This window comes from Amblyraja radiata, chromosome 15 (genome assembly GCF_010909765.2).
Source record: "Amblyraja radiata isolate CabotCenter1 chromosome 15, sAmbRad1.1.pri, whole genome shotgun sequence".
NCBI classification, from domain to species: domain Eukaryota; kingdom Metazoa; phylum Chordata; class Chondrichthyes; order Rajiformes; family Rajidae; genus Amblyraja; species Amblyraja radiata.
In genome coordinates this window covers 59,211,753-59,234,084 of record NC_045970.1, presented here as the reverse complement: position 1 = coordinate 59,234,084, position 22,332 = coordinate 59,211,753, and the positions used below count along the sequence as shown (strand labels likewise).

At 46.5% G+C, this 22,332-nt stretch overlaps 1 protein-coding gene across 1 annotated transcript; it reads left to right on the top strand.

The window, feature by feature from the left end:
* The first annotated feature begins 3,159 nt into the window (after positions 1-3,159).
* Positions 3,160-6,639, top strand: LOC116981493 (probable G-protein coupled receptor 139). Its single transcript, XM_033034540.1, has 2 exons — positions 3,160-3,229; positions 5,786-6,639. The coding sequence occupies exons 1-2, from the start codon at positions 3,160-3,162 to the stop codon at positions 6,637-6,639; spliced, it is 924 nt and encodes a 307-aa protein (XP_032890431.1).
* Positions 6,640-22,332: the final 15,693 nt, after the last annotated feature.

Genomic DNA, 22,332 nt, shown 5'->3' with positions numbered 1-22,332 from the left:
CACTACCACTACCGGATGTTCACCTTCGCCCTTGAGGATTTTCTGCACTCTGTCCGTGACATCCTGGATCCTGGCACCAGGAAGGCAGCACACCATCCTCGCATCCCGTCTGTTGCCGCAGAAACCCCTGTCCGTACCTCTCACAATGGAGTCTCCCACTACAATGGCGTTGCCTGCCTTAGGCCTTTTTGGTTTTGGCTCAACAGCCCTATTCGTATCACAAACCAGTCCGTCGCCCAGTGTAAATACCTCTTCTGTCCCGGCAGCTTCTAAGTGGGTGAACCTGTTCACAAGAGGTACAACACCCGGGGACGTTGGCATTCCATGCTTCCCTCCAGTTCTCACTGTCTCCCACCTTCTCTCTTCCAGTACCTTAGGTGTAACAATCGTACTGTAGGACTTGTCGAGGAACGACTCCGTTTCTCGGACGAACCGGAGGTCATCCGGAGTATCTGAATGCTGCCATGTTAGGAAAATGGGAAGTACGGCGTGAGCTGGATGTCATTCGTCAATCAATGAAAGTAACCATGCAGGTACAGCAGGTAGCGAAGAACACGATTGGCGTGTTGGCGTGCGTAACAAGAGGAGTTGAGTATAGGGGCAATGAGGTCGTACAGCTATACAGAGGCCTAGAGCGACCACACCTGGAGTATTGTGCGCAGTTTTCGTCTCCAAATTTGAGGAAGGACATTCTTGCTATTGAGGAAGTGAAGCGTAGGTTCACCGGGTTCATTCCCGGGACGGTGGGACTGTCATATGTTGAAGGAATGGAGCGACTGGGCTTGTTAACCGTGGAATTCAGAAGAATGAGAGGGGATCTTATTGAAACATATAAGCTTATTAGGGGATTGGATACGGTGGAGGCAGGAAAGATGTTACCGATGTTGTTGGGGGAGTCCAAAACCAGGAGCCATAGTTTAAGAATGAGGGGTAGGCCATTTGGAAGGGAGATGAGAACAATGTTTTTCACCCAGAGAATTGTGAACCTGTTGAACTATCTGCCTCAAAAGGCAGTGGAGGCCGGTTCTCTGGATATTCTTACAGATAGCGGAGTCAAGGGATATGGGGAGAAGGCAGGAAGTGGGTACTGATTGTGGATGATCAGCCATGAATACTGTGAATGGCGATTCTGGCTCGAAGGGCCGAATGATCTATTCCTGCACCCATTGTCCATTGTCGTTAAACCTGGGTCAATACTGACGTCGTGTCGTGCTTGATTGACATTTCTACATTCTTCCCTTATGCCCCTGTCCCACTTTGGAAAGCTGAACGTAAACCTCTGGAGACTTTGCGCCCCACCCAAGGTTTCCGTGCGGATCCCGGAGGTGTTTGTCAGTCTGCCTACCTGCTTCCAATACCTGCAACCTCCGGCAACCTCCGGCAACCACCTGCAACCTCCGGGAACCGCACGGAAACCTTGGGTGGGGCGCAAAGTCTCCAGAGGTATTCGTTCAGGTTTCCTAAGTGGGACAGGGGCATTAAGCCACTTGGGGTTCTTATGGGCGTAACTGTTTCCTGCGATATCATTCTGTCTGCGCACCGGCAAGTTGCCTAGCCATTGCTATTTCGAGAAGGGACGGCTGCGTATGAAAACGGGAATATAGGGAAATCGGGATCAATGGAGGATTAGTGTAGATTATTGTTTGCGGGTCAGTAGGCACTCACTTGACCAATGTATTCTTGTCTGTGGTGCAACTGTCAGTCCTTCTTCGAGCTGGAAGCCTTACTGGAGAGAAATCATGGACCAAATACTTTGTCGGATCATCAGATATTTAGACAGAAGGAATATCGATCGGGTCCGTGCGTTTTTGCGCCCCCATTATATTAGTCGTGTGAAGCTAAAGGCGACTCATTGGCAAGCACGAAAGAAAGAAGAATGCTTCTTAACACAACACTAAGGACGGTGGCACTGAAAAACTGACTCCGGTCCGATAAACAACTGCTCACCTCTACCTTTTGACTCTTAAACCAATTTAGTAAGCGCACCCCCGCGTCGTTTTACACCCAACACGGTTTAGTTTCGCAAGTAAATTTGCCTTTCATCCGAAATCCTTATTGTAGTCCACACCATCTTCTTAATTTGTGCTTAAAGTTATCATATGATTTACATTAGACAATGTCTGGCTGAAGAAGCGTCTCACCCGAAACGTCACCCACTCATTCTCTCCAGAGAAGATGCTGGTCACGCTGGCGCAGTGGTAGAGTTTCCGCCTTACATCGAATGCAGCGCCGGAGACCCAGGTTCGATTCCGACTACGGATGCTGCCTGTACGGAGTATGTATGTTCTCCCCGTGACCTACGTGGATTTTGTCCGATATCTTCGGTTACCTCCACACTCCAAAGACGTACAGGTTTGTTGGTTAATTGGCTTGGTGAATGTAAATATTGTCCCTATTGGGTGTAGGATAGTGTTAATATGTTAATATGCAGGGATCGCTGGTCGGCACGGACCAGTTGGGCCGAAGGGCCTGTTTCCGCGCTGTATCTCCAAACTAAACGAAATTTAACTATGATACTGTCTGCCCCACTGAGTTATTCCTGCTTTATGTGTCTATCTTCGGTTTAAACCAGCAGCCGTGCTTCCCTCTGACATATATGATTTGCATGTATACATTAAACTCCAACTGTGACATTTAGACCTGGAGCGGTGTCGTACATCGACCGGCGCGGCCTAAAATGGCCGGGGGGCTTACCATCGCCCACCAGGGGCTTCAACATCGGGATAAAAATGGAGAGCAGGGGAGATAAATTACTTTGCCTTCCATCACAATGAGGAGGGGGTTCACTGTGATGGATGTTTGTGTGAATTAAATTGGTTATGCGTCGAGTAGGAATCGTTTTTGTTTGTATGGCTGCAGAAACAGAGTTTCGTTCGAGCCTCACTGATGTTCAAATGACAATGAATATGGTATTGTATTGTATTGTATTGTATATCCAAAACGTCTTCAAACGCAGTTATGATCGCTCCAAGAATTGTCTAGTCCATTAATGTGGATCAGCGTTAAAAACAGCGAGAATCTATTTGTTCGGAAAATTGTGACTAACAACACTCGTGATCCATGGCAACCGCCGCCCCAAGGACGGCCGCCTGGCATAAATAGATGGGGCAAGGTTCTTGCTTCAGAGTGCAAATGATCAGCACTGCGTTCACACGGAAAATGCACGCGCCTGGGAACGGACCGGTCTTTGCAGTTTATTATTCAGCTCTTGCAGCGTTCGGTGTCCCAGGTAACGTGTGGATATTGAGGACGATCAGGCCAAAGCAGCTTATTTAATATTGTGTTAATTATATTTTCAGCCACCTTACTGTGCTTGGCATGGCTATTGTACACCTCCCACCATTGTGCCTCCGCGGTGATCCCTTAATGACTTGATATGTAATCGATACCGAACACAAAGACGACGATGCCACAATAATGCTCCAGATATCATTGTTTGAATATTTACCTCTTTTACGTTATTTTATTTGCTCCACATCTACTAAAAACGCTCGATGTTCTCGAGTAGCCAGGAACATATTTTAACTGTTAATTAACTATTTACAGATCTATTTAGAAGGGCAGCCAGGGTAACCGTCCACGAAGTACTGAAGGTACTATCGTGTTTGAAGGTAGACAAATCACCGGGGCCTGATCAGATACATCCGAGGACATTGCGAGGAACTAGAGAGGAAATTGCGGGAGCCCTGGTTGAAATTTATGAATCGTCCTTAAATACAGGAGAGGTTCCAGAGCATTGGAGGGCGGCAAATGTTGTGCTTCTTTTCAAGAAGGGTTGCTAGGAAAATGTTGGGAACTATAGGCCGGTGAGCTGAACATCTGTAGTTGGTAAGTTACTGGAGAGTATTCCGAGGGATATGATATACAGGCAATTGGATGGGCAAGGGCTGATTCGGGACAGTGAGCATAGATTTGTACACGGGAGTTCCTGTCTAGCAAATCTGATTGAGCTTTTTAAAGACGTGAGCAAAAAGGAAGATGAGGGCAGAAGTGTGGTTGTCGTGTACAAGGACTTTAGTAAGGCGTTCGACAAAGGTGCCGCGTCGTAGGCTGCTCTGGAAAGTTAGATCTCATGGGTTCCAAGGAGAGATATCTGAATGGATCGCAAATTGGCTCCGTGGTTGCACCTCTAGAAGGGCTCCCTGAGTTAGTGTCCCGCGTTGCCACTTTTAATATATGCATCCATCATTGCGTTTCGCAATGGCATGTAATAAATACATATCGAACCATAATTGCAAAGATATTAAACTAATAACCGACACTAACATTACTTATCCTTAATTGTATATGCGTGCTTGCCTTTCCGGTTCCCATTCTCCAGATCCAGGTCTTTCCTGATCGAAAACATTTTGTATTAATTACATTTCATTGTAGATATTCAGCCCCATAATGCTACCGCTGATGTTCTGCAATAATTGGCTATCGTGATAATGTTTTTCCGTTCTTATCATCGTGTGGCAGTAAAGGTCGACGGCAGTGAGACAGAAAAATAACTATTTTCCCAGCTATAGTATGAGAGTGAAGGTTCTTGTCTCCTATACAATTGCATCGCGCATTGAGCTCAATAATTCAGTGCCTTTCGTGTTTCTCTATTTCTGTATTTCTTGAGTACTGAGCGATCTGTCATTTTTTCAGCCGAAATGTAGCACTGGGATTTTCCGCTTGGCTTTGGTTAAATGATTCCATGGATACAGTGCATGTTTCATGTTCCTTCCCCTTATCCATTCATCACTCTTCCGCATAATTATGCATAGCAAATGCGGACGAATTTTCAACATTTATTACATTTATTGCACAGCCTGCTGTCCCTCCACGAGAATGCATGTCACTGCAATCAATCACGTGATCTCCTGCGATCTGTTGCGCACTTTCAGATCATTCGCTTCACAATAGCATTGATGTGCAGCGAGCCGCCTCGTGTCGTGTCCATCACTGAAGAAGGGTTTCGGCCCGAAACGTTGCCTATTTTTTTCGCTCCTAGATGCTGCTGCACCCGCTGAGTTTCTCCAGCATTTTTGTGTACCTTCGTGTCGTTTAAATGCTACCATGAGTGGTTTTATAAGCTTCTGTAACTTCACTTGATGTTAATTCGCAGACGATTAAAACTCTCGCCATGTATATTGCCAATATTAGACACAAAATGCTGGAGTAACTCAGCGGGACAGACATCATATCTGGAATTCCTCTCTAGAGACGCTGCCTGTCCCGCAGATTTACTCCAGCATTTTGTGTCTTCCTTCGGTTTAAACCAGCGTCTGCAATTCCTTCTTGCACATAATTGCCAATATTGTTCATTTTGAAATTCCACGCCTTCATTTTGTTTTACACCTTATTTCTTACACTCTGTTATTTAAGTGGAATTATAAAGTTTAGATTGATCTGCAATGATCTGCGAAATGTAACAAATCTCCGTCGTTAAACTGATGTGTTTCAATCGCTGTGTCAACAGTGAAAGATATATGCCCCTGTCCCACTTATCAATCCTGAAGGGAAACCTCTGGATACTTTGCGCCCCACCCAAGGTTTCCGTGCGGTTCCCGGAGGTTGCAGGTGGTTGCCGGAGGTTGCAGGTAGTGGAAGCAGGTAAGGAGACCGACAAAAACCACCGTTAACCGCACGGAAACCTTGGGTGGGGCGCAAAGTCTCCAGAGGTTTCCGTTCAGGTTTCCTAAGTGGGACAGGGAGCAATATTACGAATGCATAGTCGCCATCCAAACATGTTGATGTAACAGGCAGACGGTTTTTTAGTTACTGGATTTTCTATCTCTCCATCTCTCTCACACAGCGAACGCGTTGACCATTGTGATCCTGGCGCAAGGAAGATGTGGCCTTGCCAAGTGTATCACCCGCTACCTCGTGTTCATGGCGGTGGCGGATCTCCTCGTCATTATCACCGCAGTGATACTGAGTCGGCTACGTGCTATTTATTTCCCTGTCAGTTTTTTGTCCACCATTCCCGCTTGCAAACTTATTATTCTCCTCAGCTGGGCATCCAAGGACACGTCTGTTTGGTTGACCGTCGCCTTCACCTTCGATCGATTCATCGCCATTTGCTGTCACCGACGCAAGCTCAGATATTGCACGGAGAAAAACGCGGCTGCCGTTATTGGAGCTGTCTGTGCGGCGGGTTGTTTAAAAAACGTCCCTTCTTACTTTATATACGTGCCAGTGTACATAGTTGATAACGTGCCCTGGTTCTGCACGATAAACCAAATGTACTACTCTTCCATTGCATGGAGGGTTTATGACTGGCTGCACCGGATGTTAAACCCATGTGTCCCGTTCCTTCTCATTTTTCTACTCAATGTTCTGACCATCAGATATATCCTAAAGGCGAATGAAGCCCGCAAGAGGCTCCGGGCCCAGAGCAATGGAGACAGACAGAATGACACGGAGATGGAGAACAGGAGAAAGTCTATAATTTTACTCATGGCGATATCGGGTAGTTTTCTCCTGTTGCGATTGACGTATGTCGTGAATTTTCTATTTGTGCAATTGACCAGCAATAACTATGCCAGCGGCTCCAATTCCGCTGATCCAAAGTTTATCCTACAGGAAAGCGGATACATGCTGGAGCTTCTCGGTTCTTGCACCAACTCGTGCATTTACGCGGGGACGCAGACTAAGTTCAGAAGATAGTTGAAGGGCGTTGTTCAATTCCCATTCAAACTAATTAAAACATGGTTCAAAACTTACGTGTTTCCTATAGTTTCTGTCTTATATTCCACGACCGAAAATTATAAAGTTGATATGATTTTGAAATAGGTGAGTGCTAGTGATGTCCGTATCAGCGTTGACGAGGGTTCTCCCTCAACCGCTGCGCAGGAAATAAAATAGTTAAGGCCAAAGTTTGACACTTGAAGATTGAAAAGGGTGAATGTATTATGGGGAACAAGGAAATGGCAAATGAGTTGAACAGGTACTATGCATCAGTCTCCACTAGGGAGAACACAAGCAATCTTCCTGATGTACTAGTAGCCAGAGGATCTGGGGTGACGGAAGAACCGAAGGAAAACCACATTAGGCAGGAAATGGCGTTGGGTAGACTCATGGGACTGAAGGCTGAGACATCCCCACGGCCCGATGGTCTGCATCCCAGGGCACTTAAGGAAGTGGGTTTAGAAATCGTGGACGCATTGGTCATCATTTCCCAATGTTCTTTAGATTCAGGAGGGTAGCTAATGATATCCCACTGTTTAAGAAAGGAGGGAGGGAGAAAACAGGGAATTATAGACCAGTTAGCCTGACATCGGTGGCGGGGAAGATGTTATAAATGATTAGAATTATATTCAGTTATATTATATATTATATTCCATTATAAAATATTAAATAGCGGCACATTTGGATAGCAGTAACAGGATCGTTCTGAGTCAGCATGGATTAATGATGGGGAAATCATGCTTGACTAATCTTCTAGAATATTTTGAGGATATAACTAGGAAAATGGACAAGTGAGAGCAAGTAGATGTAGTGACCTGGACTTTCAGAAAACCTTTGATAAGGTCCCTTTAAGAAGGGAGGGAGAGAGAAAACGGGGAATTACAGACCAGTTAGTCTAACATCGGTAGTGGGGAAACTGCTAGAGTCAGTTATTAAAGATGGGATAGCAGCACATTTGGAAAGTGGTGAAATCATTGGACAAAGTCAGCATGGATTTACAAAAGGTAAATCATGTCTGACGATTCTTATAGAATTCTTCGAGGATATAACTAGTAGCGTGGATAGGGGAGAACCAGTGGATGTGGTGTATCTGGACTTCCAGAAGGCTTTCGACAAGGTCCCACATAAGAGATTAGTATACAAACTTAAAGCACACGGCATTGGGGGTTCAGTATTGGTGTGGATAGAGAACTGGCTGGCAAACAGGAAGCAAAGAGTAGGAGTAAACTGGTCCTTTTCACAATGGCAGGCAGTGACTAGTGGGGTACCGCAAGGCTCAGTGCTGGGACCCCAGCTATTTACAATATATATTAATGATCTGGATTTGGGAACTGAAGGCAATATCTCCAAGTTTGCGGATGGCACTAAGCTGGGGGGCAGGTTTAGCTGTGAGGAGGATGCTAAGAGACTGCAAGGTGACTTGGATAGGCTGGGTGAGTGGGCAAATGTTTGGCTGATGCAGTATAATGTGGATAAATGTGAGGTTATCCATTTTGGTGGCAAAAACAGGAAAGCAGACTATTATCTAAATGGTGGCCGATTAGGAAAAGGGGAGATGCAGCGAGACCTGGGTGTCATGGTACACCAGTCATTGAAAGTAGGCATGCAGGTGCAGCAGGCAGTGAAGAAAGCGAATGGTATGTTAGCTTTCATAGCAAAAGGATTTGAGTATAGGAGCAGGGAGGTTCTACTGCAGTTGTACATGGTCTTGGTGAGACCACACCTGGAGTATTGCGTACAGTTTTGGTCTCCAAATCTGAGGAAGGACATTATTGCCATAGAGGGAGTGCAGAGAAGGTTCACCAGACTGATTCGTGGGATGTCAGGACTGTCTTATGAAGAAAGACTAGATAGACTTGGTTTATACTCTCTAGAATTTAGTAGATTGAGAGGGGATCTTATAGAAACTTACAAAATTCTTAAGGGGTTGGACAGGCTAGATGCAGGAAGATTGCACCCGATGTTGGGGAAGTCCAGGACAAGGGGTCACAGCTTAAGGATAAGGGGGAAATCATTTAAAACCGAGACGAGAAGAATTTTTTTCACACAGAGTGTGGTGAATCTCTGGAACTCTCTGCCAGAGAGGGTAGTCGAGGCCAGTTGATTGGCTATATTTAAGAGGGAGTTAGATGTGGCCCTTGTGGCTAAGGGGATCAGAGGGTATGGAGAGAAGGCAGGTACGGGATACTGAGTTGGATGATCAGCCATGATCATATTGAATGGCGGTGCAGGCTCGAAGGGCCGAATGGCCTACTCCTGCACCTAATTTCTATGTTTCTATGTTTCTATGTCCCACATCGGAGATTAGTGGGCAAAATTAGAGCACATGGTATTGGGGTAAGGTACTGCCATGGATAAAAATTGGTTGGCAGACAGAAAACAAAGAGTGGGGATTAATGGGCCCCTTGCAGAAAGGCAGGCATTGACTAGTGGGGTACCGTAAGGCACGGTGCTGGGACCGCAGCTATTACAATGTAAATCCATGATTTATATGAAGGGATTAAAAGTAACATTAGCAAATTTGCAGATGGCACAAGGCTGGGTGGCTGTGATGAGGATGCTATGATGATGCAAGGTGACTTGGATGGGTTGGGTGAGTGGGCACATACATGGCAGATGCAGTTTAATGTGGATACATGTGAGATTATCCACTTTGATGGCAAGAACAGGAAGGCAGATTATTACCTGAATGGCGTCAAGTTAGGAAAAGGGGTGTACAACGAGATCTGGGTGGCCTTGTTCATCAGTCATTGAAAGTAAGCATGCAGGTTCAGCAGGCAGTGAAGAACGTTAATGGCATGTTGTCCTTCAGAACAAGAGGAATTGAGTTCAGGAGCAAAGAGGACCTTCAGTCGTCATACAGGCCCCCAGGGAGACCACGCCTGGGGTATTGTGTGCAGTTGTGGTCGCCATTCTTGCTCTTGAGGGCGTGCAGCGTAGATTCACGAGGGTATTTTCCGGGATGGTGGGATTGTCATATGATGAAAGAATGGAGCGTCTGGGCTTGTAAACACCGTAATCTAGAAGGATGTGATTGGATCTTATTAAATTTATCGGATTATAATGGGACTGGACACGACAGAGGCAGGACACACGTTCCCGATGTTGGCGTAGTCCAGAACCAGGGGGCACAGTTTAAGAATTATGGGTTGGCCATTTAGAACGGAGATGAGGGAATGCTTTTTCACCCAGGGAGTTATGAACCAATTAAATACTCTGCCTCAGAAAGTATTGGAGGCCAATTCTCTGGATGCTTTCAAGTGAGAGTTAGATAGAGCCCTTAAAGATAGCGCAGTCAAGGGATATCGGGCGAAGGCAGGAACCGGGTACTGATTGAGGATGTTCAGACATGATCTCATTGAATGGCAGTGCTGGCTCGAAAGATCGAATTGCCTCCTCCTGCACCCATTGTCTATAGTCTATTGTGTATTGTCTATTGAATACGTGGGTTAGCATATGATGCGCGTTTGACAACACTGGGCCTCTACTCGCTGGAGTTTAGAAGGTTGACGTGTGGGGTCATCGAAAATTACAGAATAATGAGAAGCATAGATAGATTGGATGTGGAAAGGAGGTCTCCACTGTTGGGAGTGTCTTGGGACTAGAGGTCATAACCTCAGAATTAAAGGGCGCTCTTTTGGAAAGGATGTAAGGAGAAATAGTCAGAGGGTAATTAATCTGTGGAAATCATTGCCACAGAGGCCTGTGGAGGCCAAGTCGCTGAATATTGGCTGAAGTCAGACAATTTATTGATCAGAACGGGTGTCAAGGGTTATGGTGCGAAGGCAATAAACTAGGATTTGGAGGCAGAGATCAGCCATCATTGAATGGCGGAGGAGATTCGGTGGGCCGAATGGACTATTCTACTATAACTTGTGAACGTGGGAACTTGTGCACGGTCTGAACAGGTCTGAATGACAAAATAAATTCAATTCAATTCAATTGTGAATAGTGGGGGTCAGCGAATCGTGAGGGATAAGTGGAGACTTCCGAAGGGTGCAGGTGATCTAATCTGGTAAGAAATCAAAAGTGGAATTAAGTAAAGGAGGGATGGTGACGCACTGGAATAGAGTGGATAGGGGCCCAGTGGGGTGCCTGTAGGAGTAGGTACTGCGTGTTAGAAAGCGGGAATATCGGACGAATTGGTATGAGAGGACCTGAATAGATAAGAAAGAACGAGAAAGGGCCAGAGGGGAAGCGATTTACATGATATTGGAGAGTTAAATATTTATGTTGCTGATATAAACTAGCCAGGGGGAATCGTCTGAAGAAGGGTCTCGTCCAGAAACGTCACTAATTCCTAGTCTGCAGAGATGCTACTTGTCCCGCCGAGTTACTCCAGCTTTATGCGTGTATATCTCAGGGGGAATATACGTTGTTCCATTAGTTCGAGTTTGGTTTCACCCTGACATTGGGGGAAGCCGGAGGCCTTCATGTTGGAATGGAAAAAGGAATTAAAGTTAGGGACTGCTTATGTTAGGGACTGCTTCTTGTGGAAGTAACCAGAATGATGTTGGTGCCCAAAATGTCTGTACACGTCTGAATACCCGGATCTGCTTCGCCCCCGGTTCAATGATATTGGATTGTTTTAAAGCCAGCTCCGGTGTTCAATAAAACTGCCACAGCTATGCATCCACGTTGACACTAGCCAGCTGTGCAAATCGCAGCAGCCCTCCCACCCTGCATTCATGCACAAACGCTCCACTGGGTGCAATGAGTAGATATGTGGACTGTAGTACGTTCGGCACGCACATTGATTGACAGCTGGATGTCAATGCGGATTGATGTTACAAAAAATATTTGTTCGACATCTGCCATCGATGTTTAATTGATGCTTTTGTTTGTTCATTGATATTTGCGTAAGGATACCCTGGTGAATCTTGTTACAATTTCCACGATTTTGAATCGCCTTCATGGCTACGGTTCTAATGGGAACGGTTGCTGACAGCTTGAACCGAAGTACCCAGGGTTTCCTGTCGGCCTGTGCCTGAGCGTTGCGGTGGCACTTGGCATGTGTTCACAAAACCGGCAACAGGCAGGTGTTCTGTACCACAGGCAATTGGAGTTTTCGTACTGATATGACGCTGCTTTCCATCGCTGTGCCTTCGAAAGAGCAGTAATACAGGGCAGAGTCGGTCAATTGCAACCCGGTGACCATTAAATTATTCCACTTGGTCTTGGTGTCCAGCTCCGAAAAGAAACGTGTCCCGAATCCTTCTCCTCTCTCTTCTCCCCTCCAAGACTTCTGCCGCACAATAAACACAGGTTCATTCTCCGCTTGTTTTCTGTACCAGTACAACGAATAGGTGCTTTCTGTAGTGGTGTAGCTGCATGAAAACATCACCCCTTCGCCTTCTCTCCTTTTTTTTGATGATTGCGGCTGACTTACCGAATTTCCAGCACTCCGACCTATGACCGGGTTAGGAAACAATAAAAAGGACCCTTAATTAAAAGTGACCCTCAAAATATATGTTGTGCTCGTTAACTTGGAACAAACGCTACTCTGGAGGAATAGGCCCCGGGTCAATTGTAGGGGTCCGTGAGCACTTTACGATGTTTTTGAAATGCGGTCGAAATAATCAAAGATGTCTCAGATCATTCCTTCATCTCCCCGCCCCCGTCGGGAATAAGATGCAGTAGTTTGGGAGCGCGCACCAGCAGACTCGGGAACAGTTTCTTCTGCCCTGTTATCGGGATGCTGAGCGGTCCCACTAAACACTGGCGTACTGTCCAATCCACGGTTACACATTACATGCATTGGACTTTGTCTATGGAACTCGTGCGCTACAATGCTGAGAATAATATTTTGCACACCGCATATTTCACGTTTCTGGATCTATGGTACTGAGGTTGACCTTCATCGTATTTATTTATTATCTAATCTGATTTGGTAATTTGCAAAACAAAGCTTCTCACTGTCCCACACTGCAGGTGATAAATAAACCCAATACGTATATGAAGCGGATAATTTAAGACAGCATTTGCATAATTTAAGCCGGGGGGGGAGTGGTGGCGGGAGCACGGTGGTGCAAATGCGAAATGCCCATATTGATTAGTCTGCAAGGTGGAACTTGGCCTCCACTACGTTACCAACTTTAAACACAGCTCCAAGGGAGACGTCACTCGGGTCATCTGTGGAGCCCCGGCCGTTTAGCTCACTAAAGTTATCCAGAACAAATATTCAATCGGGGACTCATCGGGGAAATATTATTTCGTTCTCCCATGCTCCTCCGAGAGCTACTCACCGAGGAAGCATACAATGAGAGTAAACAGAACGACGATCTCCATCTTTCTCGCTCAAGGACCGAGTGGTTGTGTAAACGGGATATCTATACAGTGGCCCTCGACGGGTCTTGGAGATTGTTCCAAAGGACTGCAGTGAAACGCCTTCAGTGATCTGGTTCACGTGCTTAGGGCGGAGTCCCGGATATCACTGACCACGTGGTGAGTGCATGAGTGACGGAGTTTAAGGGGTTGGACAGGCTAGATGCAGGAAGATTGTTCCCGATGTTGGGGAAGTCCAGAACAAGGGGTCACAGTTTAAGGATAAGGGGGGAGTCTTTTAGGACCGAGATGAGAAAAACAGTTTTCACACAGAGAGTGGTGAATCTGTGGAATTATCTGCCACAGAAGGTAGTTCAGGCCAGTTGATTGGCTATATTTAAGAGGGAATTAGATGTGGCCCTTGTTGCTAAAGAGATCAGGGGGTATGAAGAGAGGGCAGGTACAGGATACTGAGTTGGATGGTCAGCCATGATCATATTGAATGGCGGTGCAGGCTCTAAGGGTCAAATGGCCTACCCCTGTACCTATTTCCTACGTTTCTATGTTTCTATGTAAACCTGCAGAACATTGTGGAATAATACGCATGTTTATTTTTTGTACTCATTTTGATATTTAATAATCCAAATTAAATATCTCTCTTCAAGAACGAGTTAGATTTGGCTCTTAGTGTCAAATGAATCAAGGTATATGGGGAGAAGGCTGGAACGGGGTACTGATTTTAGATGATCAGCCATGATCATATTGAATAGCGGTGCTGACTCTAAGGGCCGAATGGCCTACTAATGCATCTATTTTTCTTTGTTTCGAAATGGGAAAAGGTATGCGCCCGGCTGACAATTGTTCAACGGAGTGCACAACTTAGTCTATTGAGTTCGAAGACACCAGCGCAAACTTACAACGGAAAATACGATACCCATGCACAGGTGATGCTGGGAATACGACTCCGGAAACATATATGGGGAGAAAGACAGACATAAAAGTGCCTTAGAAAATGATAAAATGTGATAAATTGAAAATAACGGAGTTAGTAAAAGCGAAGTAAAGCCCCTGTCCCACTTAGGAAACCTGAACGGAAACCTCACCCAAGGTTTCCGTGCGGTTCCCGGAGGTTGCAGCTGGTTGCCGGAGGTTGAAGGCAGTGGAAGCAGGTCGGGAGACTGACAGGTCGGGAGACTCCGGGAACCGCACGGAAACCTTGGGTGGGGCACAAGGTCTCCAGAGGTTTCCGTTCAGGTTTCCTAAGTGGGACAGGGGCATTACTGATCACATCTGAAGTTATTGATCAGCATCTGCAACATGGCTGACGTTTCACAGATGATTGTTGCCAACACATTGTTGCCTCCTTGTGGAATATGTATTAGATTTCCTCGGAAATGTTAAATGCAATCGAATTCCGCCTTCATAACGCACCACTTCGCCAAATCGCAAAAACGCAACGTCCGCACCTCCAAATAATTACAATGGTCTGTAGAGCAAAAAGTATATTGTCACGGGATAGGGATAAGAGTGAACTCTCGTGAAATTGAAGCAGATTCTGCGCGTCTAAATCATTGCATGTACTTTTTATATCTACAAAAACGTTTAGTTTAAATGTTATGGATATTATTTTCACGTGGAGAGCGATGACATGAAAAAAAATTGAGTTGCACGCTATCCAATCCGTGCCGAAAACAATATACATCTGTACAATCAAATCAAGTCAAGTCAAGTCACATTTATTTATAAAGCACATTTTATAAAACAACTCTCATTGGCCAAAGTGCTTTACATTTGTTATAAGAATAGTATAAACAAACAAACTACATACATATATACATGTAGCCCTCACTCATTGGACTTCAGGAAAGGCTTGGGAGTATAGATACGTGTTTAGCCTTGACAAAGGAGTCGATGGAGGGGGCAGTTCTCATGGGAAGCGGGATGCTTAGGGGAGATGGGAAAGTTCTAGTCTAGTAGCTGCAACCGCAAAGGCGCCTAACCGCGGTCGCCCCTAAGTTTATGCCTAGACCGCGGGATATTCAGCAGCACCAAAATCTAACTCAAGTGCACCAAGTAGAATTGAATAGATAGAGGTAAAAATCGCGTTGCTTTCATCCTCCTCAGCTGTGCCGTCACTGCAGTTCGTCCCAGTCACTACGCGCTGTTACTGACTGTGAGCAAGCGCCGTTCGCTCCCGGTAACCGATCACCAACTCCCCTACCTCCGTTCACCGCTGGGCGGCGTTCCAAATCTCCTGCTCGTAAGCACGCGCGATTTGGGCTTTAGCGTCCCGCCGTGGGTTGGATCTCCTTTCCTGCCATGTGTCACTGGGTGCTTGTTACCGTGGAATTGCCGCTTGTAATTGGTTGAATCAACAGGCTAGTGGGGCGGTGGAATTAAATGTCTGCTTAGATAGTGAGTTTCCCACATTCAGAGATAGAAGACGCAGAGAGAAAGACCATGAACAGTCGTCTCGCGCCGTTCTTTATCGTTATGTCGCTTCTAGGTAAGAATTTCCTTTCCACTAAAATGGAACACCTCGCTGTATCTCTGTGATCCAATATTTCAATAGGCGGGATAATGATTAGTAGTTTAACTAAGATAAAGATGGCATCTGATCTACTATTTCTCTTAGACAGGAGCCTCCAGGACACGGTGGAACAATCTGTCTCTGAAACGAATTGCACGGAGAAAAGTAAAGTCACACTAAGTTGTGAGTTGAAAACCACGGATACAAACCCTTATGTTTTCTGGTACAAGCAGAACCCCGCGCGGCCTCCGCACTACCTTCTTCGTATTATCGCAGGGACGCTAAACAGAAATAGCGACATCACCGACCGGTTTTCCTCCACTTACGATAAATTGACGAAAGTTACAGAGTTAACAATCGATGACGCCGTGATCTCCGACTCGGCCGTGTATATCTGTGCCATGAACCCCACACTGCTGCAGAGATAGAGAGAACACGAACACAAACTCCCCCCAGAGAAATACCCTTAATGTCCACCAGAAGGCGATCAGGCGAGCAGGAAAACTGAAAGGAAGAATGGGTGTAATATGTGTGTGTGTGTGTGTGTGTGTGTGTGTGTGTGTGTGTGTGTGTGTGTGTGTGTGTGTGTGTGTGTGTGTGTGTGTGTGTGTGTGTGTGAGTGTGTGTGTGTGTGTGTGTGTGTGTGTGTGTGTGTGTGTGTGTGTGTGTGTGTGTGTGCCCGTGTATGTGCGTGTGTTTGTGTGTTTGTCCGCCGGTGTGTGCCCGTTAGCGTGCGTGCGTGCGCGTTCATGTGTTTGTGTGTGTGTATGTCCGAGTGCGCCCGTGTGCCGGTATGTGTGTGGCGGCGCGTGTGTGTGTCCGTGTGTGTGGGTGTGTGGGTAGGGTATGTGTGTTTTGTGTGGTGTGTGTGTGTGTGTGTGTGGGTGTGTGTGTGGAGGAGAGGAGAGAGAGAGATGAAGCGAGGAGAGAGAGAGAGAGGAGATAGAGAGAGAGAGAGATAGCGAAGAGAGATAGAGCAGAGAGAGCGACGACAGCCTCGAGCGATATATCGATATACGTCGCGATAGAGAGCATGAGAGAGAGCCTAGCATGCTCTGCTCATCGAGCTCTCTCGCTCTCTCTCTCTCTCTCTCCTCTCTCTCTTCTCTCTCTCTCTCTCTCTCTCTCTCGCTCTCTCTCTCTCTCTCTCTCTCTCTCTCTCTCAGCTCTCTCTTCTACTCTCTCTCTCTCTCTCTCTCTCTCTCTCGCTCTCTCTCTTCTCTCTCTCGCTCTCTCTCTCTCTCTCTCTCTCTCTCTCTCTAGATAGAGAGAGAGAGAGAGAGAGATGGCGAATGTTAAACCACCGGGTTCGCGAGCAGTGCTTATGTCATCCAGTGATACAATATGATAACAGGCACTTCGGCCCAACTTGCCCATACCGGCAAACATGTCCCTGCGACATTAGGCCCACCTGCCAGCCTTTCCCTCCGAACCTGTCCTATACATGTTCCTATGCTTGTAATTGAAATTATATTTATTCACACCAGATACGATCGCACGATCCATTTTCCAGATTTAGACTAGCATTCTCACCTTATGTAAAACCTTCCCTTCCTTGGTCCGCTACGCAGAACGCATAATTATCATCGTGTCTGATTATTGGACCATCTACATTTGCTCACCAGCTCTTCAAAATATCCGGAAACATTAGGGACGTACGTCCGTCGCTTTATTCAGTTGCGATGGCAGTAAATTGGTCCAATGAACTACTTCATCATGTGTGACTGGAGATAATAGACAATAGACAATATGTGTAGGAGTAGGCAATTCGGCCCTTCCAGCCGGCACCGCCCTTCAATGTAATCATGGCAGATCATCCACAATCAGTACCTCGTTCCTGCCTTCTCCCCATATCCCCTGACTCCGCTATGTTAAGAGCCAAATCTAGCTCTCTCTTGAAAGTATACAGAGAACCGGCCTCCACCGCCCCCCTAGAGCAGATTCCACACTCACAAATCTCTGTGTGTAAAAGCGTTTCCACATCTCCGTTCTAAATGGCCAACACATTATTCTTAATATGTGGACCCTAGTTCTGGATTCCCCCAAAATAGGGAACACATTTTCTGCCCCTAGCGCGTCCAAACCCTTAATAATCTTATATGTTTCAAGAAGATACCCTCTCATCCTTCTCAATTCCAGAGGATACAAGCCCAACCGCACCATTCTCTTAGCTTATGACAGTCCCACCATCCCGGAAATTAACCTTGTGAACGTAGTTGCACTCTCTCAATAGCAAGAAGGTCCTTCGTCAATTTAAGGGAGTAAAACAGCACACCATATTCCAGGTGTGGTCTCACTAGGGCGCTGTACAATTGCCGAAGGGCCTTCTTGCTCCTCTTCTCAACTCCTCTTGTTCTGAAGGCCAACATGCCATTCGCTTTCTTCAGTGCCTGCAGCAGGTCCACATCACCACTGGACAAGCGATGTTTACTTTAAACATTACATGGTGTCTATACTCCACCTGCCCTCTCTCTATCTATATAGCAGTGTGACATCTCCACCGAGATTCGGTTCCACGGTTAACGATAGCTGCCGCTGATCAAGAGGAGCCCAGAAACAACAGGTTGTTGGAACAAGCGAATCAACTGACCGTAACAATTGAGGTTCTGAGCTGCAGGAAGTGACAGCACCGGCTCATACATTGACTGCAACAACCGTTGAAAGGCCTTTAAGTGTTTTGCCTTCCATCACAGTGAGGAGGTGCCTGGTGAACCCACTGTGGTGGATGTTAAATTTGTGTTTAGCGTGTGCTTTTGTCTTTTTTTAAATTATATATAGGACTGCAAGGCAACTAAATTTCGTTCAGACCGAAAGGTCTGAATGACAATAAAAGCTACTTTGACTTTGACTTTGAATTCAGGACTCTATGTGCATTGTTTCAAGTCGAGTCGGTGAGGTTTCCGCTTGCATTCTATGCGCTCAGTAATTGCAATCTACTGTTGGTGCCGCATCAGCGGTTGTAAGTTGCCCGCAACCTACAACACCTGTGCCCCAGAAACGACAATTATTGTACGAGGATTTAGCTCGCACCTATCACTGTGAGCCGCTGTGCAGTAATACACCGCTACATCGGACAACCGTGGCACAGGAATGGTCAGTCGATACTCTCTCGCGGTCTTAACCATCACATCAACAAAGCGGCGTTTAGCGAATTCTGCTTGAAAATCATACTTGCCGCCAGGGTCTCTCCACACGACGAACTCGGGCCTTCGGCCTGGGTACTGACGATACCAATATAAATAATAGGCTTCACTGGTATAGGTGCAAATAAAAGTGACATGATCGCCCTCCAACCGCTGGACGGCGGGCTCTCGTTGTGTCAAGGAATCGGCATAGCTGAGATCTGGGACACGAAATAAGAACATTAGTCGGAACTTTGAATATAATCCTCATCGGCGGGAAAGCGCGCGTCTTTATTCACATAAAAGGTAACATAGTTCACTGTAGTGCAGATGCTACCATATGTGTTATCCCACGAGTATATCTGATACGGAGATCCATTGAATCAAACAACGCACACACACACAACCACTTCGATCGAGCTGTCCAATCTTAACCTCAGCCTTTTAAACATAGAAACATAGACAATAGTTGCAGGAGTAGGCCATTCCGCCCTTCGAGCCTGCACCACCATTCAATATGAGCATGGGTGATCAACCACAATCAGTACCCCGTGCCTGCTTTCTCTTCATATCCTCTGATTCAGTCAGACCAAAGAGCTAAATCTAACTTTCTCACGAAAAAATCATTTGACTTGGGCTCCACTGCCTTCTGTGGCAGAGAATTTCACAGATTCAGAACTTTCTGAATGAAAAAGATTTTCTTCATCTCAGTCCTATGTGGCCGACCCCTTATTCTTAAATATTTAATCCACGTTTGCCTCATATCCCTCTAAAAGGTGTCTGTTCGTTGCCAGTTCAAAATTATTTTGAATGCTGTTATTGTCATAAGGGCATCAGGTCATAAGTGATGGAAACACAATTGGGCCATTCTGTCCATCAAGTGTACTCCGCCATTCGATCATGGTCGATCTATCTCTCCCTGCTAACCCATTTCCCTGCATTTCCCCCATAACCTCTGACACCCGATTCAACTCTCAGTTTCACCTACATCGTTTGGTAACTCGGTCCAAATACACAACGCCCGCTTTGGAAGAAGTGGCCACTTACAGCCCTATTAAATCTTACCGCTCCCACCTTAAACCTACGCTCGGAATCTTCATTCTCCTGCTACTCTCAATGCCCCTCCTAATTTACACACCTCCGGCTATTACCACTCACCTTCTGCACTCCACGGAATACAAATGTCGCCTGCCTAAACTATCCCTGTAGCTCTGCCTCTCGATTCGTGGCAATATCGTCGCAAATGATATCTGCATGTTTTGCAGCCGACTGGCATATTTTTAATTCGACTGCAGATGAAGAAGTTTCGCCACAAATCGCGCAATTTATCATGGACCAACTGGTATGATGCTCCATTGCATTTGCTGCCAATACCACACAGGTGAATGCGTTGTCTTCATCTCCATGCAATCGACACTTTCATTTTGTGCTCGGTGCCTACGGCCTTCCTACCCCACGGGAAAACCACTCATCCCAACAGATCCGACCAGTGGTCAGACAATCCAGGAGTTTTCGATATATATGTGTCTTTCCTCTGAAGCTCCGTGACCGTGAAATTGGTCAACTCTCCAGACCCCAGAACGTCAGTTATATTGGGGAAATACATAACAGCCTTACCGACGATGAACCTCATCCACAGTGCAGCGAGTACAAGAACTCTCATTTTTACTCTTTCCCGAAGTCAGAACGTTTTTGTTTCAGACACCTGTGCAACATCGCTCGTAGTGTATGGAGAGCACGTGATGTGCTGCAGCAACGGAACTCCTGCTGATAATCGATAGAACGGCAGCCTACGTCTGCTTGGGCTTGATTTGACGCACCTCTCTGCTCCAGATTGTGACGTGTGCTCAGTGGGAGAATACAGAGAATGTCAGAGCCGATTGGACTATTTTTGATCGGACTTCATTAGACTTTATCTTGCACTAAACGTTATTCATGAAACTCCCTTTATCGTGTATCTATGCAGAGTGGGTGGCTCACTTGCAATCATGAGCTATCTATCAGTTGACTGGCTAATCTGAGGAAAGACATTCTTGCCATAGAGGGAGTCCAGAGTCCAGAGAAGGTTCACCAGACTGATTCCTGGGATGTCAGGACTTTCATATGAAGATAGACTCGGCTTGTACTCGCTAGAATTTAGAAGATTGAGGGGGGATCTTACAGAAACGTGCAACATTCTTAAGGGGTTGGACAGGCTAGATGCAGGACGATTGTGCCCGATGTTGGGGAAGTCCAGAACAAGGGGTCACAGTTTAAGGATAAGGGGGGGAATCGTTTAGGACCGAGATGAGCGGTCCTAAACGTGACAATAAACTAAACTAGTCTTAACAAAATGGCCTGTTCTTGTATTTATCGCTAAACTTAAATGTTGAGCTCTCTTTTCACTGCTGACCTGATGTCACACAGAGAGCGGTGAATCTCTGGAATTCTCTGTCACAGAAGGTAGTTGAGGCCAGTTCATTGAGTTGGTTGATCAGCCATGATCATATTGAATTGCGGTGCAGGCTTGGAGGGTCGAATGGCCTACTCCTGCACCTATTTTCTATGTTTCTATGTTTCTATATTAAAAGCAACAAAAGCTTTTAATTGTACCTCGGTACACGTGATGATAAACTGCACTCAAACTCAAACTCATGAAAAGTAACTTTGCTGGTTTAAAGGGAGCAGCCCTAAAACTGAATACGGTTCAATAATAACAGGGACCTGAGATATGCTGACATATAAATCCAGTTGACCCGGGTGAAAGCAACACCCTCATTCGAATGGAGGGAACACCCTGATGCGTTGGCAACCAGAGCGGCAATTTGACCCAAAGTGGGGCTTGGTCATCAGGTCAGCAGTGAAAAGAGAGCTCAACATTTAAGTTTAGCGATAAATACAAGAACATGCCATTTTGTTAAGACTAGTTTAGTTTATTGTCACGTGTACCGAGGTACAGTGAAAAGCTTGGTGCTCCGTGCTAACCAGTTAACAGAAAGACAATACATGATTACAATCGACCCATGTACACAGTGTATACGTACATGACAATGGAATATAGATGTATGAAAATGGACTCACGTCGCAGCGGCCTCTGCAGTCTGTCTGTCTTTTTATTATTTTATGTCTCGTTTGAATGTAGTTTTTATTATTTTTTTTGTGTATGTGTGTGGGTATGTGTGTGTGGGGGGCGGGGGGCGGGGGGTGGGGGAAACTTAAAAAAACCTATCCCCTGCACGGAGAACCCGACCTTTTCTCTGTCGGGTCTCCGTTGTCGTTGGGGCCTAGCACCGTGGAGCGGCCTCCAGCAGGTACGACCTGGGGCTCTAGTCGCGGAGCTGCGGACCTACTCAGCAACGCAGAGCTGGCTGGGTTCGGAGCGGGAGGAGCGGTGGTGGTGCGCTGCTGCGACGCGACCCCGGGGCTTCGGAGGCTTACCAGGAACCGCGGGTCCCTGCTGGGAGACCGCTTTTCGGGGCTTCTGCAACGGTGACTTCTCCCGCCCGAGTTGCGGGGTTGAAGTGTACCTGGAGCGGGGTCTTACATCACCGCCCCGCGCGGCTTGGAATGACTGTGGGACTTTGCTAGCGCCCGCCGGGGGCTCCAACACCAAGACCCGGAGCGTGGCCTTGCATCACCTGGCGCGGCGTAAATGGCCGCGGGACAATTACCATCGCCCGCCGGGGGTTTTGACTTTGACTCTGGCATCGGGAGGGGAATGGGAAGTGCAGGGGAGGGATAAGTCTTTGCCTTCCATCACAGCGAGGAGGAGATGCG